We start from the raw sequence: 20,726 nt of genomic DNA on the forward strand, positions 1-20,726 counted from the left end.
TCGAACCTCGGATTCAGGAGGAACAGTGTGGTTTTCGTCCTGGTCGTGGAACTGTGGACCAGCTCTATACTCTCGGCAGGGTCCTTGAGGGTGCATGGGAGTTTGCCCAACCAGTCTACATGTGCTTTGTGGACTTGGAGAAGGCATTCGACCGTGTCCCTCGGGAAGTCCTGTGGGGAGTGCTCAGAGAGTATGGGGTTTCGGACTGTCTGATTGTGGCGGTCCGCTCCCTGTATGATCAGTGTCGGAGCTTGGTTCGCATTGCCGGCAGTAAGTCGGACACGTTTCCGGTGAGGGTTGGACTCCGCCAAGGCTGCCCTTTGTCACCGATTCTGTTCATAACTTTTATGGACAGAATTTCTAGGCGCAGTCAAGGCGTTGAGGGGATCCGGTTTGGTGGCTGCAGGATTAGGTCTCTGCTTTTTGCAGATGATTTGGTCCTGATGGCTTCATCTGGCCAGGATCTTCAGCTCTCACTAGATCGGTTCGCAGCTGAGTGTGAAGCGACTGGGATGAGAATCAGCACCTCCAAGTCCGAGTCCATGGTTCTCGCCCGGAAAAGGGTGGAGTGCCATCTCCGGGTTGGGGAGGAGATCTTGCCCCAAGTGGAGGAGTTCAAGTACCTCGGAGTCTTGTTCACGAGTGAGGGAAGAGTGGATCGTGAGATCGACAGGCGGATCGGTGCGGCGTCTTCAGTAATGCGGACGCTGTATCGATCCGTTGTGGTGAAGAAGGAGCTGAGCCGGAAGGCAAAGCTCTCAATTTACCGGTCGATCTACGTTCCCATCCTCACCTATGGTCATGAGCTTTGGGTTATGACCGAAAGGACAAGATCACGGGTACAAGCGGCCGAAATGAGTTTCCTCCGCCGGGTGGCGGGGCTCTCCCTTAGAGATAGGGTGAGAAGCTCTGTCATCCGGGGGGAGCTCAAAGTAAAGCCGCTGCTCCTCCACATTGAGAGGAGCCAGATGAGGTGGTTCGGGCATCTGGTCAGGATGCCACCCGAGCGCCTCCCTAGGGAGGTGTTTAGGGCATGTCCGACCGGTAGGAGGCCACGAGGAAGACCCAGGACACGTTGGGAAGACTATGTCTCCCGGCTGGCCTGGGAACGCCTCGGGATCCCCCGGGAGGAGCTGGACGAAGTGGCTGGGGAGAGGGAAGTCTGGGCTTCCCTGCTTAGGCTGCTGCCCCCGCGACCCGACCTCGGATAAGCGGAAGAAGATGGATGGATGGATGGATGGATGGATGTTATGGTATTGCTGTGTATTGTTTTGTTGGATTGATTAATAAAAAAATAAATAAAAAAAGAGAATCGATTCTGAATCGCACAACGTGAGAATCGCGATTCACATTCGAATCGTTTTTTTCCCACACCCCTATGTATGATGCTAATATTTTTGTTTTTTTTTTAGTTAAAGAATATAACTCAGGTACCCGAGTTTTAATGTAGCCTCTCCAGCCACAACTACAGGACAATGTTCATTTCAAGATATGTGCTGTTATCATCTGAATTCATTAGCTCAGTCTCTCACATGACGCACCCCGGCTTTGATCCGAGCAGTGTGGGGATTATCTCCTCCTCATGTGATACGGAACAGTACGAAGAAATGTGACCACAACAAGACAGCTGGATGACACCCTCCCTCGTCAGCGCCACATTCCACAACTCGGTCCCTCATACACCCACACCCAGACCGAGCACCAAAGAGAAAGCGGCGGTGGCCCAGAGGAGAAAAAAAACACGGGGGTCAGGATGGTCAGATCATCTTAAAAGCAGTAGCCATGTTTTATGGTGGCGGGCCCCTTCATGAAGACTAGCTAGGGGTTGGGAGGGTATGGGGGCGAAGGGACACTCAGAATGGTTGCCGGGTGAAATACGAGTAGCAATGTTATGATCGGATCATAAAGCACAGTCGAGCTTCGCAGGCGTGGACACAAACATATTGGCTGACTGTGTTGAAGATAGGACCACAGGTTTCATTTCCAATTCAATATCTTTATTGACATGTGCAGCCTAAAGATCTTAACAATAGCTATACGTTGTGATGATGTCATCTTAGCGTATAGATTGCTGTCTGATGTAATCCTATTGATTGGCAAGGGGACCTGACAGTCAGTGATATTGGATATTGCAAATCTTTGCAGGAAAATAAGGCTTGCAACGCTATCCCGCCATCGCACGTTTGCTCAGGAAAAGAGAGCCGAGGACAGCATAAAATAGTCAGCCTAAAACATACAAACACACCGCGGAAAAATACGGAAATCAACATGCATCTCTTTAACGAGGACATGCAATTGTGATCAAACATGCTAATGACGTAAATCTTTTAACACAATACACATTGTATGGAATCATAATTACAAAACTGTGACAAAAAACAAAATTACACGCTGACACAATTTTAAAGATTATCAAAACAATTCTACACTCGATATTTACTAGAATACAAGCCTCATATGAAAATTGCATTAAAATATAGTTGCAAAAAAAGGTGGAAAATCGAGAGTTACTACATAGGATAGATATAAAAATAGCTTTAAACATGTATGAAAAATTAAACATGGTAGAAATAATTTAAAAAAATCATGACTAAGTAGACTAGAACAGGGGTGTCAAAGTCAAGGCCCGAATAGAATTATCTTTAGCCCCCCGGGATGATATTTGATTAGTATTAGAACCGGCCCGCAGGCCACAGTCGCCTGCTGCTGTTTTGCATCAGTGTTGGTGCTAGGAGTTTTAAAAATGGGGTACCAGGTACCCCATCAAGTCATAAAAATGGGGTCCCACAGTACATTTTTGGGGTCCCACTTTTTTGTAACTGTTTTTGAAAACAAATGATAAATGTATGCATTATCTTGTTATATCTCACATTCTATATTGTGTTTTGGGAAAAGGTTGTCATAAACGTTAACTCATAAAAAAAATTATGCAAAAAAACCCCACATTTTTATGCATATGTAAATGTATTCAGTTATAAACATTAATTCCCTTTCTTCTTTCCTTCATGGATCTAAACTTTACCGCTGCCGGTATTATTTTCTATATTTTTATTGCAATATTCCCAGAATGTGTTTGTTCTATTTTTGGCCAAAGTAAGACAAAGAAAACAATCTGAAGTTGTCTTTATTTTTTAGTTTTAATGCCATGATTTTAATAGTCCGGCCCGCGTGTGCACAGTTTTTTCTCCATGCGGCCCCTCAGCTAAAATGAGTTTGACAACCCTGGACTAGAGGTTCTTAGCCTAGGTTCTAAGGGGTTTATAAATGGGATAATTCTGAGGAAGGGCGACCAAACTTTATCTTTCATTGGATGTCTAAAGAGGTTGGAAAATAGGTTAATAACCACTGAACTAGACCACAACGTCACTATACAAACAGCATCAACAATGAAACAATATTTATAAAACCAACATTAAACAGACACAAACTACAATTGAAATAAATGACAGAATAAAGCAATCCTTGCAATATGTAACAGTGATGCTAAATCTGTATTAGCGCTACTATTAGACTGCTGGCAGCCGTGACACCATACCTTGCACCCGTTGTAAATACCCTCTTTTTCCACTGACTCGCTGACCTTTTATTGGCCTTTGCCGGACGCTTAAGGAGGTCGCTGAGCCGTACACTGTATTGTTGCAGCATTGTGCTGCCACAAGCAAGCATATCAGCGACAGTAGAAAGAGTTGTGAAGTGAATTATATTTATATAGCGCTTTTCTCTAGTGACTCAAAGCACTTTTACATAGTGAATGAAACCCAATATCTAAGTTACATTTAAACCAGTGTGGGTGGCACTGGGAGCAGGTGGGTAAAGTGTCTTGCCCAAGGCAGTGACTAGGATGGAAGCGGGGATCGAACCTCGAACTCTCAAGTTGCTGGCACGGCCACTCTACCAACCGAGCTATACCACCCCAGTTGTGACAGTCAGCTTTATTTCCTCTTTTTTTTCTCAATTAAACATTTTGCCACTTATTGTACTACTTAAATTGCTTAATTAATTTTCTGGATTTTGCTCCAATTTTTTTTTTTTAATTTATTTAAAAAAAATTTCAAGCTCCGATGCCTCACCTTTTGAAAAAGAACAACAAAAAAAACCCCTACAAGAGCAGTGGTGCCCAGATTTTTTGCCACCAAGGGCCAAACTGAAAATGGGCAATGGGCCAAACAGCCATTTGGATCCCATACCACCATTATTCAAGGAAGTGGAGATCATCACCTTCTATAGATGGCAACCAGTTGGCCTTGCGGACATGCCATCAATGATTGTGTGAGCTTAAAAGACTTTGATAATGGTCATGTGATTCATGAACACTCATCACGACTTTGCGAGCACTATTGAGCGTTTTTTTTTTTTTTTTTCCACCTCTAAAAAGGACGTGCAAACTGACAGTTACAGTCACGGCTCGTGCCGTAAAGACAGGCGAGGAACAGAGAATGTGTGTTTGTGTGTGTTTCAACATATTTGTATGGTCTGTCAGAAATAAAAAATATTAGACACATCGTTTGTACAGCAACATCCTTTCATAATTTTACAGCTGCGAGCGGGTAAGTTAAGGAGCTGATTAAAACAATTAAATTGATGCGTTTTGGTGTTTTTTGCTGGCGTTGTTTTTTTTAATGGTGTTCGTTTTTTCCATTTAGAATATTAACATATCCCTAAAGAATATAATATTCTAATGCAGGGGTCACCAACCTTTTTGAAACCAAGAGCTACTTCTTGGGGACTGATTATTGCGAAGGGCTACCAGTTTGATGCACACTTAAATAAATTGCCAAAAATAGCCAATTTGCTCAATTTATGTTATTATTAATAATTAATGATATTTATCTTTGTGGAAACACTGATCATCTTAATGATTTCTCACAATAAATATATATAGAAACAGATAAATATCAATATGCAACACTTTATTTTTATATTTTCTCTAAGTGCACATTTTTCAAATTGAACATTTTCAAATGATCACTTCTGAGACAGTCTTGTGAAATCACAATATCCCATTCTAACTAGCTAGCCACTAACATTTTTATAAAAGGGGAGAAAACACGAAAAAAATGAAAATTAAATTTTGAAACATAGTTTATCTTCAATTTCGGCTCTTTATAATTCAAAATTCAACTGAAAAAAAGAAGAGAAAAACTAGCTAATTCGAATCTTTTTGAAAAAATAAAAAAAATAATAATGGAACATCATTAGTAATTTTTCCTGATTAAGATTAATTTTAGAATTGTGATGGCATGTTTTGTTAGAATATATAACAAATTGGACCAAGCTATATTTCTAACAAAGACAAATCATTATTTCTTCTAGATTTTCCAGAACAACATTTTTTAAAGAAATTCAAAAGACTTTGAAATAAGATTTAAATTTAATTCTACAGATTTTCTAGATTTGCCAGAATCATTTTTTTTGAATTTTAAACATAATATTTTTTGTCGAAAAAACAGAAGCTAAAATGAAGAATTAAATGAAAATTGATTTATTATTCTTTACAATAAAAAAAACAAATTTACTTAAATTACTTTAAATTGTCAGGAAAGAAGAGGAAGGAATTTAAAAGGTAAAAAGGTATATGTGTTTAAAAATCCTAAAATCATTTTTTAAGTTGTATTTTTTCTCTAAAATTGTCTTTCTGAAAGTTATAAGAAGCAAAGTAAAAAAAATTAATGAATTTATTCAAACAAGTGAAGACCAAGTCTTTAAAATATTTTCTTGGATTTTCAAATTCTATTTGAGTTTTGTCTCTCTTAGAATTAAAAATGTCAAGCAAAGCGAGACCAGCTTGCTAGTAAATAAATACAATTTAAAAAATAGAGGCAGCTCACTGGTAAGTGCTGCGATTTGAGCTATTTTTAGAACAGGCCAGCGGGCAACTCATCTGGTCCTTATGGGCGACCTGGTGCCCGCGGGCACCGCGTTGGTGACCCCAGCTCTCATGCCACTTTTGATGAATCCACCGCTTGCAGTGTGGCGCTTCCGTGTTTAAAGCTTCACCTTTATTGGTAGTTTTGAAGCTCAAACATCCCCATACTCTTTATTAACCAGTAGAAAGGTCGTTTTTTGCTCAGTGGCCTTGTGGTTGGAGTGTCCGCCCCTGAGATCGGTAGGTCGTGAGTTCAAACCCCGGCCGAGTCATACCAAATACTATAAAAATGGGACCCATTACCTCCCTGCTTGGCACTCAGCATCAAGGGTTGGAATTGGGGGTTAAATCACCAAAATGATTCCCGAGCGTGGCCACCGCTGCTGCTCACTGCTCCCCTCACCTCCCAGGAGGTGTAACAAGGGGATGGGTCAAATGCAGAGAGTAATTTCACTACACCTAGTGTGTGTGTGACTATCAGTGGTACTTTGACTTTTAACTTTAACTTTTGCCATTCTTCCTCTCCACACTGATTTTGCTTGTATGCGCTTTGTGTGTGCGTTTTGACACACTCAGCATCATGCGCCTCGGCTCTGTCCTTCACCGCCCCACGGCAGCATGCGAATGAAAAAAAAAAAAGTACCGGTATTTTTTAAAATGCAGTAAAATAGCATTGTTTTCAATCCGTTAGTACCACAGTACTTTATTAGCACCGGTATACTGTACAACCTACACCTAACTGTTTCTAAAATGCCCATAAAAAGTGGTACATGTTTACTGCTGTTTGATAGCAAAACGCCACAAGTCAGAGGATGATAGCATGAATGTGAAGTAAATGGTCGAGTTTCTCCATAGTGAAAGATAAGTGGTAAATGCCAAAAAAAAATTCAATTAAATAAGGCGGTCTGCACCACTTATGAATAGCACGTACAGTGTTAGTAGATCGCATGCAACACGTCCAATAATCGTACACACTCGTGTTGTCCCGATACCAATATTTTGGTACCGGTGCCAAAATGTATTTCGATACTTTTCAGTACTTTTTGAAACTTTTCTAAATAAAGGGGCCACAAAAAATGGCATTATTGGCTTTAATTTAACAAAAAATCTTAGGGTACATTACACATATGTTTCTTATTGCAAGTTTGTCCTTAAATAAAATATTGAATATACTAGAAAACTTTTCTTTTAGTAGTAAGTAAGCAAACAAAGGCTCCTAAATTAGTCTGCTGACACAGGGACGTGCACATGATTATAGAGGGGCAGGGGCTCAAAGTCAGAAAAGGGCAGGACATTTTTTTTTGGTCCTTTACACAATATGGAAATTAATGTAAAATTAAATTTGCTAATAGGAAGCTAACTACTAGGCTGTGTGTCCTTTGTAGGTAAAAGTGATTGCCATTTCTTTTGTGTCAACAAATTATTGTCATAATGAGTTAATTCACATTATCATAGGCTTGGAAGACATGAAAAGCAACAAAACACTGGTTTATTATTAGGCTATTTATTGTTAAAGAGATAAGCACTTTAATATTGAACATTGAACAGTGCAACATGAACTTTGAAAAAAAATACAAAAATAATTAAAGCTGCAAGCAGCGTTGGACGGGCCCGCGTATTTGGCAGGTGCTAGTCCTAAGTGTCCCAATACTTTTGTCTACTTGTAGTCTGAAGTGTCCCAAGACTTTTGTCTAGTGTACCTACCTTGTCTGCATTGTGTGGGCACGTTGGTGCTTCCTGCTGTTAAGCAGCCATCTTAGAAAAACAGCACCGCAGGAGCATCAGCGCAGCGGGTCTTTGAAGGGTCATAAAATCAAAACCGGAGCAGGTATTAAAAATCCCATCTATTCTTTTAATCACAAGGGTTTTATCTCTCACCTGTGTTAGTTTGAAGGCGAAACGACAAACGCGCTCAGAGGAGATAGATTTTGAAGGAAGGTAACCGGTTTTTACAAAAATGTTGTTTTGAAGGGGGAATAGAAAAATTCCTGTTGATTTTTGCTGAGGGTTGTCAATTTATGAAATGTAGGTCTAAGTGAGACCTACATAGAGGTATTTGTTTCATGTCTATCCGACCTTCCCAGTGGGAGTTACAGGCAGTTTTGTAATTATTTTCTTCCGAGGAGCAGTTTTTTCTCCGTTTTATTAAAAAAAATCTGTAGAGCGCAAATTTTGAATTTGGGGTTAGGTTTTTTTATTAGATCACAGTTTTTGCCAGTCCTGATGTGTGCGTTCAGTTTGGTGAGTTTTGAAGCATGTTAAGGGGGTGAAATTACAGCTGAAAGAGGCAAAAGTGACTGATTTTACTAAAATTTAGTGTTGAAGGGGGAATAGCAAACTTCCTGTAGATTTTTGCCCGAGAAAATAAATTTAAGTGTAAGTGAGACCTACATAGAGGTTTTTGTTTCATGTCTCTACGACATTCGTACGGGGAGTTAGAACAAGTTTACTTGGTAGGGGGCGCTAGAGCGCAATTTTGAGTTTTGGGGTTTGGTATTTTTCGCGTTTTTTTATGTGTGCGTCAAATTTGGTGAGTTTTGAAGCATGTTAAGGGGGTGAAAGTAGTGCGCAAAGCTGCGGAAGAATAAAGAAAGAATAAAGAATAATAATAAAACCTTAGAAAAACAATAGGTCCTTATGTCCCATTGCATAAGGACTCCCTGTGGGAGTCCTTTTGCAATGGGCCATGGCGGGCCCTAAATATAGTTGTTTAACCCAGCCACTCTCCAAGCAGACCTGCTGTACTTTTCTTCATTAAGAAAAAGACGAACGCAGAACACACCATCCTTGTCTGGTGAGTATTCCAACCACGGCCTAGTGTTATACCAGTTTCTTTGAAATGATCGTCCATCTGCATTTTTGGGACATCTAAGTACAGGTTGATATGGTCCTCTATCAACACACATTTTGACATAGCTGGCATTACATTTTAGATCAAAAGCTTGTTGGTGGGCAGGATCTGTAGGATACTTTAACAGTGCAATATTTGATAAGACCTCTTCTCCTACATCACTTGTAGCTCCTTCAACTTCCCCCTCATCTATGGCTTCCTCTGCAGTAGTATCATCTGCCTCAGTTCCTGTGGATTCTTCCTCCCCAACATTTACCGGGATTTCTATGGCTTCCTCTGTGTCAGGAGTTGCATCTAAAGCCTCTTTTCTCTCAGGTGTTGCTTCTACACTCTCCTCCTCCTCTCTCTCAGGTGTTGCTTCTAAGGTCTCTGCTTCTCTCTCAGGTGTGACACTTTCTGAGGTCTGTGGTCTTTCTTGAATTCTGGTGCTAGTACTTGGTTTTAGCCATGCATTAAGAGGTCTGCTACCCTTAGCTGCTTCCTGGCGCTCCTTCTCCTTCCTTTTCTGTATCCTTTCTTTTTTTTGGCATTGTGCTGCAGGCATAATCAACATGAATCAAGTTTAAATACAGATGGTAATATTCCTAACAGATAACCTACATCTTATATCCCCAGAATGCTGAAATTATTATTATTAATAATAATAATAATAATAATAATTATTATTATTATTATCATTATCATTATTATTCTTATTATTATTGTTATTATTATCATTATTTTGTTAACCCACACAGTAATAGCAAAGCCACAATAAACTTTATATCTAAACCTCTACTGTGAGAAATGTGATCCGCCGTAAACACAGTGCATTTTATTTTGAAAATTAACCCGGTGTTTTATTTTGTATTTTCTACACTACTTCCTGACCCGCACGATCCGCTCTGCTCTGTGCGGAATTGATGTGCCATGCTCAATTGATGCGCCGTGCTCAATTGATGCGCCGTGCTCCGACGTCCGGCAAAAACAGAAGCTGACACATTGAATAATAGAATAATACAGCGTTTTTCTGAAATATTACCCATATTAGATGCTGAATAAGTGGACGGCGACTAGACCATAACTCACAGGTTCAAGTTGCTCCACTGTCACGTGACGTCTCCTCAGGGGCGCAGTTGGCTCTCTCTCCTCTCACTTACTCACTCACTCGCCCTCTCTCTCTCTCTCTCCCTCTCTGGCGGAAGCGGCAGGCTCAAACAACCCGGTATTACAAGAAAACATGGAGTTTTTGTACCGCTGTTTTTTTTTTTTTTTTTTACATCCCTGACAGGAATTTATTAATGTTGTTTAAATAAATAAAAAAATAAAAAAAACACACACACAGGCAGAGCAGGGCACTTTTTAAGACGAGGCAAAAAAGGGCAGGGGCTCAAGCACCCATAGGGCCCTATGTGTGCACGTGCCTGTGCTGACATATACAGTAACATATTGTGTCATTTTCCATTCTATTATTTTGATAATTTTTGGTACTTTTCGATACTTTTCTAAATAAAGGGCACCACAAAAAAGGCATTATTGGCTTTATTTTAACAAAAAATCTTATGGTACATTAAACATATGTTTCTTATTGCAAGTTTGTCCTTAAATAAAATAGTGAACGTACGAGACAACATTTATTTTATTAGTAAGTAAGCAAAGAAAGGCTCCTAATTTAGCTGCTGACGTATGCAGTAACATATTGTGTCATTTTCCATTGTATTATTTTGTCAACATTATTAAGGACAAGTGGTAGAAAATAAATTATTAATCTACTTGTTCATTTACTGTTAATATCTGCTTACTTTCTCTTTCAATATGTTCTATCTACACTTCTGTTGACATTTAATAATCACTTATTCTTCTTTTGTTTGATACTTTACATTAGTTTTGGATGATACCAAAAATTTGGGTATCAATCCGATACCAAGTCGTTACAGGATCATACATTGGTCATATTCAAAGTCCTCATGTGTCCAGGGACATATATCCTGAGTTTATAAACATAATATACATTATTTAAAAACGAAAAAAGATTTTGTGATGCAAAAAAATATCGGTGTAATAATAGTAATATCGACTAGATACGCTCCTGTACTTGGTATCATTACAGTGGATGTTAGGTGTAGATGGCGTTTGCTTACATTGCGAAGCCGGTGAGCTACGGTGTGTAGTGAAGCATGTTTAGATATTCCTCGTCCTGCAGGGATGATACTTGTAAGAAACTTACTGTATTTGTCGCCATGGAGGCGAGGATTACTGATTTAGACGTAGACGGATGGACTTTAGCCGCTAGCTAGCTAGCCATGTCTTAAAGCACCTCTTCCGGTGGGTGTTTCTGTCACAAGGTTTAGGTGACGAACCCCAAGATGCAGAGAAGGCAGGCTTTGTGCGGGAAAACATGATTTAATGTCCAAAATAAATGTAAAACACAAACCAGGAACTAGGAGTAGCCAAACTGAAAACAGAAAAACTGGAAACAGCTAACGGCTAACAGGATTACACGAAACAAAAGAGCCAGGAGACAGCAAACTGTAAATAGCTATTAGGAACAGCTTACCGCAAACAATGAGAATGACAAGTAGTAGACATCGACAAGTATTAGCGACAATACATCGACAATACTCCAGCACAGACTGGCTGGCAAGGCAGGTTTAAATAGCATCTGGCTGATTGACACCAGGTGTGGCCCGGTGCCAATCAGCCACAGCTGAGGGGAAAAAGCACTCAGGGAGACAATCAGGAAATAACCAAAATAAGAGTGCTGACAGGAACTAAAGACATGAAACAAAGACAAAACGCAGAGGAAAAACTAAGACATAGCCAGACAGTTTCAGTGTTATAACTTCACCTTTATCTTTAGTTTTTAAGCCAAAATGCGTCCATTCCCCATTTTCTGTCTACACACTGTGTCTGCTTGTTAGTACTCGGTGATTGTCCGCTGCCGAACATGCTCGTCGGCTTGTAAAACCAGCAAAGACACAACGTGACGACGACGGGGGGAGGATGACCGCTACTTTTTAGAGGCGGTATAGTACCGAATATGATTCATTAGTATCGCGGTACTATACCGTATTTTCCGCACTATAAGGCGCACCTAAAAACCACAAATTTTCTCAAAAGCTAACAGTGCGCCTTATAACCCGGTGCGCTTTATTACGATTCATTTTCATAAAGTTTCGATCTCGCAACTTCGGTAAACAGCCGCCATCTTTTTTCCCGGTAGAACAGGAAGCGCTTCTTCTTCTACGCAAGCAACCGCCAAGGTAAGCACCCGCCCCCATAGAACAGGAAGCGCTTCTTCTTCTACTGTAAGCTACCGCCCGCCCCCGGAAGAAGAAGAAAAAACGCGCGGATATCACCGTACGTTTCATTTCCTGTTTACATCTGTAAAGACCACAAAATGGCTCCTACTAAGCGAAAAGGATCCGGTTCATAAAAAGACGCAATCTCTCCATCCGCACACGGATTACTACCGTATTTCACAGCAACTGATATTCCTGTGAACCGCACTGTGGAACGGGAGCACGTACGGTGAATATTCGCACCACAGGGAATGAGAAGTCATCCTTCACTGTGGTTCTAGCTTGCCATGCTAACTTCCACCCATGGTGATATTCAAAAGGAAGACCTTGCCAAAAGAGACCTTTCCAGCCGGCGTCATCATAAAAGCTAACTCGAAGGGATGGATGGATGAAGAAAAGATGAGCGAGTGGTTAAGGGAAGTTTACGCGAAGAGGCCGGGTGGCTTTTTTCACACAGCTCCGAAGGCGAACACACCTTCACTAAGACGGGCAGACAGCGCCGGACGACATACGCCAACATTTGCCAGTGGATCGTAAATGCCTGGGCAGATATTTCGGTCACAACTGTGGTCCGAGCTTTCCGGAAGGCAGGATTCACAGAACAACAGCGACACTGACTCCCGATGACTTCGACGAGACGGAACCGGCCATTTTGGATACCACGCTTGCGCAACTTTTCAATTCGGACACCGAAGACGAAGAATTCGAAGGATTTACGAATGAAGAATAACTTCAGAAGGTGAGCGCTATGTTTATTTTGTGTGTTGTGACATTAACGTTCGAGCAACATTATGTTACTATTGCTCTACACCATTTTGAATTTTACTATGTTTGTGATTGCACATTTGCGTACATTTTGGGACAGAGTTGTTAGAACGCTGGTTTTCAATATATTATTAAAGTTTGACTGAGCTATCTGACTGTTTTTTTGACATTCACTTTAGCGCAGCGTTTTTTTGACATTCACTTTAGCGCAGCGTAGGCGCGGCTTATAGTCCGGGGCGGCTTATTGGTGGACAAAATTATGAAATATGTAATTCATAGAAGGTGCGGCTAATAATCCGGTGCGCCTTATAGTGCGGAAAATACGGTACTTGTACCGGTATACCGCACACCCCTAGTACACACAATTGTATAGATTGCGCACGCTGTTTAGCATGTGGTATTTTTGTATTTTTGTATTTTTTTTTTATTATCCAGCTCCCAACCTAACTTTACTTACTTTATTTTGGTTGAAAATAAATAAAAAGGTCCAAACGAGCGTTGAAGTTTTAGCACAAACGCTAATGTACACAAAAAAGGAATAAAGCAAGATGCAAACTAGGTGGTCGTAACTCAGCGTTGTCTCGGTTTCCCCCCCTTCAGACTCCCAAAGGTCTCAACAACACACGCAGGAAGTGAGGGTGGATGTTCAGAAAGCATTTAGAGGATCAATACGGCGAGCAGGAGAGAGAGAATGCAGGTGGAGAGACACCCAGAGCCCCAGAGAGTTAGGGGAGGTGAGGCGGCTTGATGGGGTAGACGTCCCTGGAGGGTAAAGAGCTGCCTGTGCACTCCTGCAGAGAGAGTACTGTTACACTTGATCCAGCTCAGCGGCTTCCTGCGCAGGGAAACGCCGCCAGGCTCGGCACTGTGACGAGAGCTAAGTAAGACTTGTGGGATGATGTCACTGGGGTCGCCCCCAGGTCAGCGCCACCTGCACCTCCATGCGGCCCTCATTAAGACGGTTAAGTCAACGATGAAGGAACTCGCGGTTTTACGTCTGCCGAGGCGGATGGTGTTGTTTTGGAATTGTTTTGTTTGCCATATGTTGCTTTGTTAGCGTGATTACACAAACACTACACAACCAATGTACAGTCGCGATCAAAAGTATACATACTCTTGTAAAGAACATAATGTCATGGCTGTCTTGTGTTTCCAATCATTTCTACAACTCTTAATTTTTTGTGATAGAGTGATTGGAGCACATACTTGTTGGTCACAAAAAACATTCATGAAGTTTGCTTCTTTTATGAATTTATTATGGGTCTACTGAAAATGTGACCAAATGTGCTGGGTCAAAAGTATACATACAGCAATGTTAATATTTGGTTACATGTCCCTTGGCAAGTTTCACTGCAACAAGGTGCTTTTGGTAGCCATCCACAAGCTTCTGGTTGAATTCTTGACCACTCCTCTTGACAAAATCGGTGCAGTTCAACTAAATGTGTTGGTTTTCTGACATGGACTTGTTTCTTCAGCATTGTCCACACATTTAAGTCAGGACTTAAATGTAAAGATGGACTCAGTAAAGAATCTGGGTATTATCTTCGACCCAACTCTCTCCTTTGAATCACACATTAAGAGTGTTACTAAAACGGCCTTCTTTCATCTCCGTAATATCGCTAAAATTCGTTCTATTTTATCCACTAGCGACGCTGAGATCATTATTCATGCGTTCGTTACGTCTCGTCTCGACTACTGTAACGTATTATTTTCGGGTCTCCCTATGTCTAGCATTAAAAAATTACAATTGGTACAAAATGCGGCTGCTAGACTTTTGACAAGAACAAGAAAGTTTGATCATATTACGCCTATACTGGCTCACCTGCACTGGCTTCCTGTGCACTTAAGATGTGACTTTAAGGTTTTACTACTTACGTATAAAATACTACACGGTCTAGCTCCGTCCTATCTTGTCGATTGTATTGTACCATATGTCCCGGCAAGAAATCTGCGTTCAAAGAACTCCGGCTTATTAGTGATTCCCAGAGCCCAAAAAAAGTCTGCGGGCTATAGAGCGTTTTCTATTCGGGCTCCAGTACTATGGAATGCCCTCCCGGTAACAATTAGAGATGCTACCTCAGTAGAAGCATTTAAGTCCCATCTTAAAACTCATTTGTATACTCTAGCCTTTAAATAGCCCCCCTGTTGGACCAGTTGATCTGCCGTTTCTTTTCTTTTCTCCTCTGCTCCCCTTTTCCTTGAGGGGGGGGGGGCACAGGTCCGGTGGCCATGGATGAAGTGCTGGCTGTCCAGAGTCGGGACCCGGGGTGGACCGCTCGCCTGTGCATCGGCTGGGAACATCTCTACGCTGCTGACCCGTCTCCGCTCGGGATGGTGTCCTGCTGGCCCCACTATGGACTGGACTCTTACTATTATGTTGGATCCACTATGGACTGGACTCTCACAATATTATGTCAGACCCACTCGACATCCATTGCTTTCGGTCTCCCCTAGAGGGGGGGGGTTACCCACATATGCGGTCCTCTCCAAGGTTTCTCATAGTCATTCACATCGACGTCCCACTGGGGTGAGTTTTTCCTTGCCCGTATGTGGGCTTTGTACCGAGGATGTCGTTGTGGCTTGTGCAGCCCTTTGAGACACTTGTGATTTAGGGCTATATAAATAAAGATTGATTGATTGATTGATTGACTTTGGGAAGGCCATTCTGAAACCTTAATTCTAGCCTGATTTAGCCATTCCTTTACCACTTCTGATGTGTGTTTGGGGTCATTGTCCTGTTGGAACACCCAACTGCGCCCAAGACCCAACCTCCGGGCTGATGATTTTAGGTTTTCCTGAAGAATTTGGAGGTAATCCTCCTTTTTCATTGTCCCATTTACTCTCTGTAAAGCACCAGTTCCATTGGCAGCAAAACAGGCCCAGAGCATAATACTACCACCACCATGCTTGACGGTAGGTAGAGATGTCCGATAATATCGGCCTGCCAATATTATCGGCCGATAAATGCGTTAAAATGTAATATCGGAAATTATCGGTATCGTTTTTTTTTTATTATCGGTATCGTTTTTTTTTTTGTTGTTTTTTTTTTTTTAAATTAAATCAACATAAAAAACACAAGATACACTCACAATTAGTGCACCAACCCAACAAACCTTCCTCCCCCATTTACACTCATTCACACTCATTCACACAAAAGGGTTGTTTCTTTCTGTTATTAATATTCTGATTCCTACATTATATATCAATATATATCAATACAGTCTGCAAGGGATACAGTCCGTAAGCACACATGATTGTGCGTGCTGCTGGTCCACTAATAGTACTAACCTTTAACAGTTAATTTTACTCATGTTCATTAATTACTAATTTCTATGTAACTGTTTTTATATTGTTTTACTTTCTTTTTTAATCAAGAAAATGTTTTTAATTTATTTATCTTACTTTATTTTTTTTTATTTTTTTTAAAGTACCTTATCTTCACCATTCCTGGTTGTCCAAATTAGGCATAATAATGTGTTAATTCCACGACTGTACATATCGGTTGATATCGGTATCGGTAATTAAAGAGTTGGACAATATCGGAATATCGTATATCAGCAAAAAGCCATTATCGGACATCCCTAACGGTAGGAATGGTGTTCCTGGGATTAAAGGCCTGACCTTTTCTCCTCCAAACATATTGCAGGGTATTGTGGCCAAACAGCTACATTTTTGTTTCATCTGACATCACATGGCCCCAGATAAGACCTTCTTGAGGAAATGTATTTTCCTCCAATCACTCTATCACAAAAAAATAAGAGTTGTAGAAATTATTGGAAACTCAAAACAGCCATGATATTATGTTCTTTGCAAGTGTATGTAAACTTTTGATTGCGACTGTATGTGAGACTTTGTGGGGAAATTCACTATTACTAACAGGAGTGTATGTGCTTTTTTTTCAGTCATTGCAGAACCGTTCTCCAGTACTGAAATGGTAAATCCCATCATCTAATGCAGGGGTGTCAAACGTACGGCCTGAGGGCCGGATCAGGCTCGCAAACAGGTTTTATCTGGTTTGCTAAGTATAAAAATTAACCTGAAATTTTTAAATGAAAGAAACTGCTTTTCTAAATGTGTCCACTAGATGTCAAAATAGCAATTCTTTGTATCTTTGTAGATGATGCTAAATATATGGACAAAATAAAATGATGTTAGTGCACCAGTCGAGGAAAATGATCAAATTACATAAACTGTAATTCGATTTTGATATCATTTTTTAATCTTGATGGATTGAATATTAACACCAATGACTTGACTAATGAACATTATCACATAAATTATTCAGAAAATAGAAATAACGACAAATAAAGGTAGAATACTATTAACCGCGACATGTAAGTGTAAAAAAACCCCAACAACATTATGATTTGTACATTTTCAGAACGTGCTTGTTCTATTTTTAAACAAAGAAAACAATCGGAAGTTGTCTTTATTTTTAAGTTATCGTGCCGTGATTTTACCAGTCCGGCCCACTTGGGAGTAGATTTTTCTCCACGTGGCCCCCGATCTAAAATGAGTTTGACACCCCTGATCTAATGTCATCTGTGTGAACCAGGAATTGGCCATGTGACGACCCTTAATGTTAATTTGTTAAGTGTCGGAATGTCTGAAACTGTCATGACTCCCTTAGTTGTGTTTTCAGCACAGCTGGGTTAGTGTTTCTTAGTTGCTATGAGTGCTGATTATTTTCACCTGCCTCTGATTAGTGTTTGGGATGCTCACCTGCTCCGGGGCACTAATCAGAGAGCTATTTATTCCTGCTTTTCGCCAAACACTCAGTGCTGGCTCTTTTGTTTGCTCATGCAACAAGTTACGTTAGTCCTCCTTTGATTCCTATGTTAGCTTTCCAGTGCTAGTTTTTTGCCTTGTTCCGTTTTGTTTTGCCACCTGACTGATTTATGGACAATAAATAATTTTCCTGCCTGCACCCTGCCTGCGGAGTTCCATCTGCATCTTGGGGAAACGGTCCGTGCATTACCATGCGACCACCCAACCGTAGCAGAAACATCGTAACCATAACTAGGAATGGGTACCTTTCACATTTGAATCATTACAGTACCTGGGAATCGATACCGGTACTCAACTGTACCAATTTCTGGTACTTTTGTGTGTGTTTATTGGGAAACAAATTTTAATTGTTTAATTGTAAAATCTAAAACTCTTTATATTCAACATTGGGCTGATAATGATAACAGTGGTTGAATCTTGTTTCCTTACCCATCTGAGTCTCATTTGTGTTCTAGTAAGACTTTGCAGGCATTTGCAATTCCAAGACATCAGATGGCAGAGTGTATAGGCTACAGAACACTTCACATTACACAGTGAGCAGCTTGAAAGTGTCAGGATGTTTCCGCAGGTCTGTATATAAAGCAAACAAAACTAAAGAGAAATGTATCTTTATTAGTAGATTAACTGATATATTACAGTAATATGCATACATTTCAGCATGTTTTAGGTGTGCTGCTGTAATCAGGAAGCAGTACTTGCCTTTAAGTTGAATGCGACAGTGTTTTTATTTATTCTGAATCTAAATCGATTAATCGTTTTTGAGGATTGATTTAAAAAAATAAAATAAAATAAAAGGGTTTTTGTTCCATTTTTCTTAAGAATACATTTTTGGATTTAAAATGTCAAACAACTATTACCGTATTTTTCAGACTATAAGGCGCACTTAAAATCCTTTCATTTTCTCAAAAATCGACAGTGCGCCTAATAATCCGGCGCGCCTAATGTACGGAATCATTATGGTTGTGCTTACCGACCTCGAAGCACATGGTGTAATGATAAGTGTGACCAGTAGAAGGCAGTCACACATAAGAGATACGTGTAGACTGCAATATGACGCCAGTAAACAACACAAAGCTTTAAATGTCCCATTGAGAATATAGAACATTACGCACGGCGCTCAAAAATCTGTCAAAATGTTTTTAGTACGACATCGGTAAGCTATGAAGCCGCACCGCTTGATGGATTGTCGGCGCATTAAACATACGAGTATTATTATGGTGTGTGTATAAGGACCGCAAAATGGCACCTATTAGCAGACATATTACCTGGCGTTTTGTTTCGGAACATTATCAAAAAAAAAATGTTCTTACCTTATGGTACCTGCTGATGTGTATTTGGGATCTGCATAAGTCCTGAAAATGTGCGCGCTGTCGAAGGTGAGCCACGTAAATAAGACCGCCCACAAAAACAGGAAAATGGTCTGTAAAACATAATCTATGCAACATTTTGACCAAAGAACCACCATTACATGTTATGTAGACCACAAGGAAATGTTTTAAATCCTAATATGACCCCTTGAATGCGCCTTATAATCCGGTGCCCCTTTTCTATGAAAATAGACCTGAATAGACCCGCTCATCGGCAGTGTGCCTTAAAATCTGGTGTGCCCTATGGTCCAGAAAATACGGTACATATAAAGAGACACATGTCATCTCAAGGAGATTTCCAAATACAAAGTACAGACCTAAATACAACTCATTAAAACAAAGTGCTTACCTTCTTTCAACATGCCTACTTTGAGACATTTCATGAAGCGACACGCCTGGCAGGACTTGCGTCTCCTTTTGGTGATCTCACACTCGTTGGTGGCCGGGCAGCTGTACTCGATATTACCTGCAAAAACAACATTATATGATATGTTTGCGGTAGTGTTGTCCCGATACCAATATTTTGGTACCAATACTAAAATTATTTTGATACTTTTTGATACTTTTCTAAATAAAGGGGACCACAAAAAATGGCATTATTGGCTTTATTTTAACAAAAAAATCTTACGGCACATTAAACATATGTTTCTTATTGCAAGTTTGTCCTTAAATAAAATAGTGAACATACTAGACAACTTGTCTTTTATTAGTAAGTAAACAAACAAAGGCTCCTAATTTAGCTGCTGACATATCGTGTCATTTTCCATTCTATTATTTTGTCAACATTATTAAGGACAAGTGGTAGAAAATGAATTATTAATCTACTTGTTCATTTACTGTTAATATCTGCTTACTTTCTCTTTTAACATGTTCTATCTACACTTCTGTTCAAATGTAATAATCACTTATTCCTCTGTTGTTTGATACTTTACATTAGTTTTGGATTATACCACCAATGTGGGTATCAATCCGATACCAAGTCGTCACAGGATCATACATTGGTCGTATTCAAAGTCCTCATGTGTCCAGGGACATATTTCCTGACTTTATAAACATAATATACATTAAAAAAAAACGAAAGAAGATGTTGTGATTAGGGTTGCAAAATTCCGGGAATATATTGAAAGTTGGAATCTTTCCATGGGAATTACCGTATTTTTCGGACTGTAAATCGCAGTTTTTTTCATAGTTTGCAGTTTCCAGTGCGATTTATATATGTTTTTTTCCTTCTTTATTATGCATTTTCGGCAGGTGCGACTTATACTCCGGTGCGCCTTATACTCCGAAAAATACGGTAACGGGAATTAATGGAAAAATAATGGGAATAAACATTGAATGCAACATGCTAGATCTTGCAGCATGATTATTAGCTAAAACAACCTGATTTAATGCAAATTCAGTAGAATTTTAACCCTGCACTGTGCATTCCTCCATCACATGCACAGATAATTCCCAGCATGCTACACACTACAGCAGGGCTATTGAGTATATAGTACCGAATATGATTAATTAGTATCGCGGTACTATACTACAACCCTAGTTTGAGGTGTATTGCAGTGTAAGATGGACAACTTTTACATTACGGCCTGCAAAGGTGACCTTAGTGACACTCCTGAAGGAGAGGAGGCTTTAGTGGCACTTTGATGGGACGTGCGCCGCCCCGCCCCCAAGTCCAACCCCCATTGTGATTCGCGGATAAATTGGCTTCATTACGGCGATGCTCGCCGTCGTCGACCCCTTTCCCCCAGCCCATCCCTCCTAAAGGATGATGGGAAGGCTGCCCTCTCCGTGCAATGCAAGGACTTTGC

The 20,726-nt window shown here is 40.4% G+C and overlaps 1 protein-coding gene across 1 annotated transcript in view; it reads right to left on the bottom strand.

Annotated features, from left to right (window-relative positions):
- The window catches only part of LOC133576551 (steroid hormone receptor ERR2-like), a 415,815-nt gene that overhangs the window by 68,548 nt on the left and 326,541 nt on the right, over nucleotides 1–20,726 (bottom strand). The window contains exon 7 of the mRNA XM_061929856.1: nucleotides 19,268–19,384. Within this exon, the coding sequence (XP_061785840.1) occupies nucleotides 19,268–19,384 (117 nt within the window). The remainder of the gene's footprint in view (nucleotides 1–19,267; nucleotides 19,385–20,726) is intronic.

The sequence above is a fragment of the Nerophis lumbriciformis genome, linkage group LG34, assembly GCF_033978685.3.
Source record: "Nerophis lumbriciformis linkage group LG34, RoL_Nlum_v2.1, whole genome shotgun sequence".
NCBI lineage: Eukaryota > Metazoa > Chordata > Actinopteri > Syngnathiformes > Syngnathidae > Nerophis > Nerophis lumbriciformis.